The following is an 11,008-nucleotide window of genomic DNA, read 5'->3' on the forward strand; positions in this document are numbered from 1 at the left end:
CATTGCTGCAGTCATCTTTCCCTTTATCCTGACTAGTCTCCCAGTCCCTGCCACTGAAAAACATCCCCACAGCATGATGCTGCCGCCACCATGCTTCACTGTAGGGATGGTATTGGCCTGGTGATGAGCGGTGCCTGATTTCCTTTCTCATGGTCCGAGAGTCCTTCAGGTGCCTTTTGGCAAACTCCAGGCGGGCTGCCATGTGCCTTTTACTAAGGAGTGGCTTCCGTCTGGCCACTCTACCATACAGGCCTGATTGGTGGATTGCTGCAGGGATGGTTGTCCTTCTGGAAGGTTCTCCTCTCTCCACAGAGGACCTCTGGGGCTCTGACAGAGTGACCATCGGGTTCTTGGTCACCTCCCTGACTAAGGCCCTTCTCCCCCGATCGCTCAGTTTAGATGGCCAGCCAGCTCTAGGAAGAGTCCTGGTGGTTTCAAAGTTCTTCCACTTACAGATGATGGAGGCCACTGTGCTCATTGGGACCTTCAAAGCAGCAGAAATTTTTCTGTAACCTTCCCCAGATTTGTGCCTCGAGACAATCCTGTCTCTGAGGTCTACAGACAATTCCTTTGACTTCATGCTTGGTTTGTGCTCTGACATGAACTGTCAACTGTGGGACCTTATATAGACAGGTGTGTGCCTTTCCAAATCATGTCCAATCAACTGAATTTACCACAGGTGGACTCCAATTAAGCTGCAGAAACATCTCAAGGATGATCAGGGGAAACAGGATGCACCTGAGCTCAATTTTGAGCTTCATGGCAAAGGCTGTGAATACTTATGCACATGTGATTTCTCAGTTTTTTTATTTTTAATAAATTTGCAAAAACCTCAAGTAAACGTTTTTCACACTGTCATTATGGGGTGTTGTGTGTGGAATTCTGAGGAAAAAAATGAATTTAATCCATTTTGGAATAAGGCTGTAACATAACAAAATGTGGAAAAAGTGATGCACTGTGAATATTTTCCAGATGCACTGTACGTATGTATATATATATATATATATACACAGTGGAACCTCGGTTCATGAACGTCTCGGTACATGTACAACTCGGTTTACGACCAAAACCTTCGCCAAACTTTTGCCTCGGTTCACGACCACACACTCGGTATACGAACAAACCAGTTTCCCTTTCGGTTTGTGCGCACCAATGATTTCCGCACCTGTTGCATTGTTCTCAGTCAGACGTGCGTGCTTGCATGTGCGTGCGTGCTTTCGCTGTGAACTCTTTGTGCTCTATTTCATTTCCCTTCCGGTTCGTACGCACCGATTACTGTATATAAGCACATGTTCAGCCTCTCCCTGTTCATTGTTCTCAGTCAGACGTGCGTGCTTTACCTGTGAACTCTTTGTGCTCGACAGTATTTCGTGTGCTTTTGCAGTTAACCATGGCTTCTAAGCAAGTGAAGAGTGGTGAGAAGAAAGTTTTGCAATGTTATTTTTCTCTTTTTTTTCAAATGTTTATTTTTTTCCATGTGCTTAAAACTCATTTAAAAAGAGTGTTTACAGCGATCGATCGGGTTGTAATGCTATTAGCGTGAACTCCTGCAATGTTACTGTCTTGGTTGGCTTTTAAATAAAGTTCGGATTTGTTCAAATGTTCCTTTTTTCCCCCTGTGCTTAAAACTCATTTAAAAAGAGTGTTTACAGCGATTGGGCTGTAATGCTATTAGCGTGAACTCCTGTAATGTTACTTTCTTGGTTGGCTTTTAAATAAAGTTCGGATTTGTTCAAATGTTCCTTTTTTCCCCCAGTGCTTAAAACTCATTTAAAAAAAGTGTTTAAAGCGATTGATCGGGTTTTAATGCTATTAGCGTGAACTCCTGCAATATCACTGTCTTGGTTGGCTTTTAAATAAAGTTCGGATTTGTTCAAATGTTCCTTTTTTTTCCCCCTGCGCATAAAACTCATTTTAAAAAAAGTGTTTATGCAGCGATTGGATTGTAAGGCTATAGCGCGAACTGCTGCAATGTGAGAGGGGGGGGAGCTCACGTGCTGCCGAGAGAGAGAGAGAGCCTGCGCATGCAGCTGAGCAGGGAGCCTGGGTGTTTGTGTCAGTGTTATTCAATGTTTTTACATTAGTTTACTATTACACTGTGCATTCTATGGTGTAATTAACTATAATTTGTGCTTAGACATCTTTAAAAAAATATATTTACATACAGTTTGTACGGTCCGGAACGGATTAATTGTATTTACATACAATCCTATGGGGAAAATTGCTTTGGTTCACGACCAAATCGGTTTACGACCAGAGGTTTGGAACGAATTATGGTCGTGAACCGAGGTTCCACTGTATATATATATATATATATATATATATATATATATATATATATATACACACACATTATATATATATATATATATATATATATATATATACACTACTATTTGTAAAAAACAACTACAAATGGGCATACTGATTAGTAGTAAGTAATCAATATTCTAAAGTTATGAATGCTTTACATATCTACAGGTATGCAGACATATATGCTGCTTTCTTATATTTACACATAGCTTTAGCTTGTATATTTAGGTTGTGCCAAAAAAATGTACTTAAATTCACATCTGGAGAAGGCCATTTTCTTACGTAAACATTCAAAATGATAAAGCTTAGGTCAGTCACAGGATCACTGTATACAAAACAATGACCTTGCTAGCATTTACTAGTCACAGTGGGAAGCAGGACAAGTGTGTGGTTTTAAAGTAATTTCTTTTTCATTTAACTATTTAAAAAAAATTGAAAAGTTTTTTAAAAAGCAAACAGTCACTAGTGCTCTTATTTGAATTCATCCAGGCACAAAGCCTCTGAACCTTTCCTCCAGCCTAACTAACTTGTCACCCAGACACAACTGAGTAGCCAAAAACATAAGTCATAGACAGAAACTTGCTCATCATTCATTTTTCATTGTTAGACCAGTGACCATTAATCCGAAGATGTAAGTCCTTCTTGTGTTGTAACTTGTTTAAAAAATGAAGCATTTTTCTGTAATCTTTGAATGGGTTGTCCTTCTGTTGCTGAGTTTCAGGAGTGTATATGCAAGAGAGAAAGAAAAATACAGTTTATCATCCTGGTTTTCTTTCTTGACTATTTGTGATTCTTCCTTTAAGTCAAACCTATTTTTGACATTTGGTGGTCTCTTCAGCTCTATGGATCAGGTGATACTAAAACAGTTGTGTTTACTTATTTTTTACCATGTTATTTTGTGAAGCAGCCAAATCACTATGCAGAGTTTTCATGATCTCCTTTTGCCAGCTCAAGTTGCCTCTGGGAACTCTGGTTTCAGTTTTCTTCAAATTGATGATGTTGTGTGTTAATACTGTGATTGATATCTCATAACTGGCTCCATGTAAAAAGGTTGGGTATGTGCTTGAGTGTGCCCCACTGTAGTTTGTGAGGCTCAAAGACAGTGTGTATCTCACATATAGAGGAGAGCAAAACTGGAGCACCACAAGGAACTGTCAAGCCCCCTTTTCTCTTCACTCTGTACACCTCGGACTAGAAGTATAACACCGGGTTACGTCACTTGCAGAAAATCTCTGATGATTCTGCACAAATGGGGTGTACTGACAAGGGGGATAAGACAGAGTATAAGAGTCGGGTGAAGAACCAATAGAAGTTGACTGCAACTCAAAAATCAGCAAAACCAAGGAACTGGTTATTGACTTTCACAGCACCAAAGAACCTCTATGTTCAGTCACTGTTCAGGGAGTGGATGTCGAGGTGGTGCACCGCTACAAGTACTTGAGGGTCCACATCAATGTCAGGCCGGACTGTTCTCGTAACACACGGGAATTACATAGTAAGGGCAGAGCAGTCTTGTTTGTCTCAGGAGACTGCACACCTCTAACGTAGGTTGTCACATCCTTTACATGTTCTTCTGCTCTGTAAAGGCTACCATGGTGTGCTGGGCTGGTAACATCACTTCAAGAAAAGCCAACCAATTCAATAAGCCAAATAAAAAGGCAGGTTTAGTTATGGTATACACTCTTGACCCCCTGGATGTAGTAGTGAAGGAGACAATGAAGAAAAAACTGAATGCCACCATGAACAATTCTGCACGTCCTTTCTCTGACCTTACTAACATTGAATACTTTTAGCCAACGAATTATTCAGCAGAGGTATGTCAAAAAATTTGGAGTGGTCTCCCCTCAATATACTCAGATATGGGGATGGATATTTGAGGAGTAAACCACAAGACAATGATTATATTTTTATATTATGTACATTAAAGAACCATCAACAACAAATCAAATCAAATTAATAATCCATCCATCCATTATCCAACCCGCTATACCCTAGCTACAGGGTCACAGGGGTTTGCTGGAGCCAATCCCAGCTAACACAGGGCATAAGGCAGGAAACAAACCCTGGGCAGGGTGCCAGCCCACCACAGGGTGCACACATACACCCACACACCAAGCACACACGAGGGACAATTTAGGATCGCCAATGCACCTAACCTGTACGTCTTTGGACCGTGGGAGGAAACCAGGGCACCCGGAGGAAACACACACAGAAATGGGGAGAACATGCAAACTTCACACAGGGAGGACCCAGGAAGCGAACCCAGGTCTCCTAACTGTGAGGCAGCAGCGCTACCACTGCGCCACCGTGCCGCCCCAAATTAATAATATATCGAACAATTATTATAAAAGTAGAGTTGAATAAATCGGACTCTGCTACTGCATGAATAAAAGGTAAAGTACCACTTCTGGTTAGCAGAAATAGCCCAACAGTTGAAAGAAATCTACGTTTTGTACCTAATACTTGTATGCAAAATTTGGTTGACCCAAGGGAAAGTGTACTCAAGTTATCATCTTTACAAACACATACAAACACACACAAACACACATAATTCCAAAAATGGTAGGTCTAAAACACTGAGATGGAATTTTTGGAGGATTCCAGTACATTCCCTATACTTTGTATACAAGAAAGTCAGGGAGGTCTAAAACATCGAGATTCATTAAAATCTCGACATCAAATTTTTGAACAATTACAATACTTTCCCTATACTTTGTATTTAGAAAGTAAAAAAAAAAGCTACTCAAGGTCCTTTATACCTAAAGCCACTTGCATTTATGATGCCTCACTGTGACAACTCTTCTTATCTTTACCGAAGTCAGACATTTTCTTTCTTCTTTAGTCATTCTGGTGTGTATATGAGGAGGGGTATGTTAAATGTCTTAATATAATAACAAGCTACTAATAAGGCAATAACCGGCTAATTATAAGGGCAGGCTCAGTCAATAGGACAAACTCTGGACCCTCTTGGAGGTCATAGTGAAGGAGAGAATTAATACAAAAGTGAGTGCCATTGTGAACAATGCTGCACATCCTCTCTCTGACATGGCAACACTGAGGACTTTCAGCCAACAATTTACTCAGCAGAAGTGTGTCAAGGAACGCTAAGGGGCTCCTTTATACCAACAGCAATACATCTGCATAATGCCTCACTGGGACTGTGACAGCCAAATCAGAACTTTTTTTTTTTCTTTTGAATTTTCTTCCTTTATAGTCATTCCAGTGTGTGATCAGACCAAACTTTGTGTGTATATTTATTTATTTACTTACTTATCTACCTATTTATGTATTTATTTACTTAATGTGTGACTGTAAAAGTTAACATGACTTGGGACAAATAATGGTCTATCTATGATTTAATTTCTGCCAGTCATTTTCTAACCCATTTATTCTGAACAATGTTGCAGCATACCATAGGGCACAAGGCAGGAATAATCTCCTAGAAAGATCACCAGTCCATCGCAGGGCACACATACACATACACCCCAACCATACACTCGGGCCAATTTAGTATTGCCAATGCACCTTAGCCGCATGTCTTTGAATAATGGGAGGAAACTGAAGATCCCTGAGGAAACTGTGGCTCTGAGGCTAAGGATCTGCGCTGGTATCCCGAAGGTTGCCGGTTCAAATCCCCATCACTGCCAAAAGAGATCCTGCTCTGCTGGGCCCTTGAGCAAGGCCCTTAACCTGTAATTGCTCCAGGGGTGCTGTACAATGGCTGACCCTGCGCTCTGACCCCAAGGGGTATGCGAAAACTACCAAATTCCTAATACAAGAAATTGTATAAGGCGAAACAAAGAACAAAAAAAAACTCATGAGGAGGACATGCAAATTCCATGCAGAGAGGCCTCTGGACAAGAACATACGTCTCCTTACTGTGGGGCAGCAGCACTACAACTGTACCACCATGCCACCTCTTTAATATAATAATATTTTTGCATTAATTTATTTATTGAGGTTCTGTAAAAAGCCATAGTGCTGTCTATCTATCTATCTATCTATCTAAGCTGGCATCAATGGCTGTAAATACAGTAGCAACAAGTCTAAATGCAGTGCCAGGGCATAATCATACATACACAAACAGTTACATTGGCCAGTTTACTACCCCGTATGAAATAACATAACCCAGGCCAAACTTGCTTACAAGTGTCCAGTCACCATATGCAATTAACGGGTAGGAGTTGGGACAGATTCTTCCTCTTGTCTTACTGGGTATCCCCACTAGTCACCAATCCATTCACAAGGCCAATTTTGAGTAACCAATGAATATAATATTCAAGTCTTTGGTGTTATTTAAAAGAAACACTATGAGAAAAAGCATGTATACTCTGGGAGAACATGCAAACTCTACACAGGGTTATGAATTCTTGGGGCAATACCGCTAATACACCATCCTACTTTCATGATGTATGATTATTACTCAATGTATGTATTTGCATATTTGAATTGCTCAATGTAACAATCGATATTGCCTGTACAACTGGCGGTTTCATCGTGACTTCGGCTGCCCCGTCCCGTCTCCTCTGTAGTGCTGCTGCTTTGCAGTAAGGAGACTGTGGAAGATTGTGGGTTCGCTTCCCGGTTCCTCCCTGTGTGGATAGCGCTTTGAGTACTGAGAAAAGCGCTATATAAATGTAATGAATTATTATTATTATTATTACGTTTCTACAAATTTTCAGTCATTCAACTTACCTATAAGTTCACCTGTCATAAAGAGGAAATACAGAAGGGCCGCCAAGGCGAGTTTTTTCTTAACTTTACTTTGCCGTGACAGTTCCTTTCTTTTACTGCACCCTTCGCAGTGGTCCAGTCGAACTCCCGCAGTGCCGTGGCTCGGGGACGACGCCAGCATTGAGTCGTCATCGTCGTCGTCTTCACCGCCATCCCTTGCTGGCGGAAACCTGGATCTTCCCGATGGCCCCCCGCTTGAATCATCCGACACCACCACCTTGAGCGAGTTGAACTTTGGGAAGTCGTCGTCCAGAACATCGTCAGAGAAATCAAAGGCAGTGTCGTCGAAGCGCTGGGCACTGTCCTGTTTGGAGAGAAGCCCCTTCACCCGTCGCCAAGCTCTGCTTACTGACATTCCGGTTCCTCGCGCTCACAGGCGGCGGCTCTGGAGGAACGTACAACGGCATTTAAAGGACGCTGGTGTGCAAAAAGCTTCCGAGTAAAACATCAGGGTGGTAGTGAGGAGGCATGAAAACAGTCGTTGCTGTCGAACACGCGGAAAGCATCAGACCAGCAAACTTTGTACTTCGTCTGCGGAGCCCGACGAGTCGTGTGCACCGAGTTTGATCATTACCCAGCGGCTTTCTTCGGGGATGCAGTGCCCTGTCTTCTACACTGCACGTGAGGAAGCAGCTGATAGACTTGGAGGTGGGCGAAGATGATGCAGGTCTTCGAAATGTTAAGGTGTTCACCCTCTCTGCGGGTGAAGTGTGCAACAAAGCATATTCATGAGCACAGGATTGACTTGACAGCGGACTATTTAATCATAAAATACACATCACGCCCTCGAACACCGATCCATCCAGCTGTCAGACTTATTTCAAGTGGAACTTTGCTCTACGCCCCAGAGATGCTTATCACGCTCGCTGTCAGTCGTCTGTGCTCTCAACCAAGCATCCTCGAAAACCAGGAAGTGATAATGGAACGTGCCACCGGCCCATAAGTTATTTTTGTCTTTTTTTTACCCTTTCCGGCGTAAAATATATATATACATATACTTTTTTCTACATTTGGAAAAAATATGTATATCGTTGATATTTTAAGGAAAAAAATAAAACACGAAGATGAATAGAATTATACCCCTTTCAGGCTAAAATGGAATTTTTCACGCCCATTCGTTTGTAGCCCCGCCTATGTTCATAAATTAGCATATAAGTACCGCGGCTCAAAGAACCCGCCCTCCACGAATGCCTTGTGATTCCAGAAGGACTTTTTAGGGCAGCGTAACATTTCGAAGCCCGTTTGATTCAATTAGAGGTTATAGTGTGACTTGTAAAGTTTTCATTTCTCAATGAAAGGTGTTTTTTTTTCCTGCCCCAGGAATGTTCTATAAGTACTTACCGCTTTGTTTTGGTTATGGATCTGTTGACTCTTAGGATAAAACGCCAATCCCTGTGATAAACTTTGGTATTCCTAGAGCTGCTGGAGTAGCATCCAGCCCTCAAAGCTCTGAACTAGACAACGCGGACACTAGAAGGCAGATAATAATGATGCTTTCCATCTTTATCGTAAGGTGGGACAATAGTTAGGGCGATTGTCCCCTAGCTCTATAGATCCAGCTTTATTCGGTGCGTTTATATGTCCACACAAAATCGGGATTAGGTGAGTAGGCCGCTTAAAGCAGAAACCCGGTTTATTAAAAAAACTCGTGTTTCATAAACACGTTTAGTCTTTTATGTTCTGAATTAAATAACATTCGGCTCATTTTTACATCCTCGATCAGAGTCACTGATGATTCGCGGTATAAACACTGACATCCACTCACGCATTTTCAACATATCTGTATCAAATAGCCTGATTAAAACTAAGTTAACACCTTATCAATATGTTTCTGTTACTAATTGCACAAAGCACACTTTTTTTCTGCTTGAGTGTGCGATTAGGCCCTGCAAAAGACAATCATACAGGTATGTATACTTCTTGTTTTACACCCAGTGAACTGCTCAGATAATAATAAAGCAGGTATTTGTTCTTTCTTCAATAAAATAATTATTGCGTTAGGTTACTTGTTACTTTAAAAAGTAATCGTATTATGTAATGCACATTACTTTAAAAATGTTACCCCAAACACTCCTCCTAAGATTGTGCTGATGAGTTTACCACTCAACATAAACTTAGTGATTTCTGAAACGTTGGGATGGATTATTTCAGCCTGGACAAGGGATAATAAGATCACCCGAATTTGTATTTCTGTGGACGGTTCCACTTCAACCTGAAAATGTGCAAGGCTAACACATGCAAATACTACAAAATCCTAACCCGGTTAAGGGTTTACATGGACATATAACTGGGTTACTCGCTGAGAGATTTAGTTTTAACCTGGTTTCTCAGAGAATAATATCCTGATTCTGCTAACTGGAATAAGGGTTCACATGACATTTTAGAAAGTGGGTTTCTGAGAATAACCAGGTTATTAAAGCACATGTAAATGCACAGATTGTTTGTGTGAAGTTTCATGTTTGTGTATGTTTTCTCCATGTCATCTGATTTCCTCTCACATTCCAAAGAAGTTCATATTGAGTTGATTGGTTGCTTTAAATCAGAGTAGTGCTTTTGTGCGTTGGAAGGAATCGATAACCTGTCTAGTATTTGATTCCCCCAAATGTTCAGTGTTGCCAGAAACACCCTCCAGTCTTACAATTGAACTGGACAATTGGCATAGTGGTTAAAGTATTGGACTTCAAATGTTGAGTTGTGGGTACAAATCCTGCTACTGATACTGGGTGACTATGATCAAGTCACTTTACCTGCTTGTGTTCTAATCTGGAAAAAAAAAGAAATGTAACCTGTTGTATGTGAAATGTTGAACGCCCCCTTGGATAATGGTGGCAGATAAAATCACAAAATTGAATTGGTTTCAGTAGCTGGATGGATGAATGACTGAAAGAGTAATTGTGCTTTCATAATGCAAGTATTTATGGATCACGGTTTTGGTTTCTGAAATCAACTGATGGATCAATCACTGTTCACACTCTGTAATGTTGGATTAGTTTAATATCACCAATTATTCTGAATGGGACATGGTAAGAAACTGAAGTGCTTTTGAAGAAACCTACACACGGGGAAAACATTCATATTGCACACAGGCAGTGATCTAGTTGGGGGAAAAAAATTGAAAAAAACACTGGAACTGTAAGGCAAAAGAACTCCGAGTAAAAATTAATTTGAAATAAAAAGCAGAAGCCAGTGTGGCCCCCTGGAAATGGAGCCTAAGAACTTAGTTATGGTTCATTGCCTTACATTTAAAAACATACTGTTAAACACATTAGATTTTATATTTAAATTCCTAAAACAACTTCTTAAAATAAAGAAAAACACCACACTTACATCAATACAGGCAAAAATGCGTCACCATGTACAGTCACGGAAAAACGTTTAAGCAAGAAAATGTTGCTTTAATGTTTAGTAAAATAATGTGGCTAGATATAAGAATCAGGGTCCACCTTCACTGATAACTATTTGCTTTACTGCCTAATCAAGGAGAAAACAAATCTATTATTTAACCTAAGACTTAATGTTTTAGTAGACTACTTTTAGCAATAAAACTTATTTTTGTAGAAAGAAATTACATAATATTTATTGCATTAGAACAAAAAATACATTACATTTATTGTATGTATGGTAAAGATATTTCATCCATCAGTTTTCTAACTTGCGGGCAGTTCATTGATGAAGAATAAATGATCTACAAGTTAAATGTCAAATTAGATTTTTAAAGAATTGGGACAGCTGTGGTATATATAACCATCACCAAGATGTCTTTTTATTAACTATTGTTACATTAAAGCATTTGTGTATATTAATTTCTCCACATTCTTACAAATAACGTGTAAGCATTCTGCGCTATGGAACTCTCCGAAATGTATGATTCACAAAGGTTAATAATCTAAAGAATTTTCAACCTTTGCACAGTGCCCACAAAATTAGGCAATTACAAATTAATAAACAAGCATATTATCCA

General features: G+C 40.2%; 1 protein-coding gene across 2 annotated transcripts in view; it reads right to left on the reverse strand.

The window, feature by feature from the left end:
- The window catches only part of slc30a4 (solute carrier family 30 member 4), a 46,724-nt gene extending 38,749 nt beyond the window's left edge, over positions 1 to 7,975 (reverse strand). The window contains exon 1 of one of the 2 annotated variants that reach the window (XM_028822462.2): positions 7,009 to 7,975. In XM_028822462.2, coding sequence (XP_028678295.1) covers positions 7,009 to 7,402 — 394 coding nt within the window. In that variant the 5' untranslated portion in view covers positions 7,403 to 7,975. The remainder of the gene's footprint in view (positions 1 to 7,008) is intronic. The other variant, XM_028822461.2, reaches the window with a different exon arrangement.
- Positions 7,976 to 11,008: the final 3,033 nt, after the last annotated feature.

Source organism: Erpetoichthys calabaricus, chromosome 17, assembly GCF_900747795.2.
Source record: "Erpetoichthys calabaricus chromosome 17, fErpCal1.3, whole genome shotgun sequence".
NCBI lineage: Eukaryota > Metazoa > Chordata > Cladistia > Polypteriformes > Polypteridae > Erpetoichthys > Erpetoichthys calabaricus.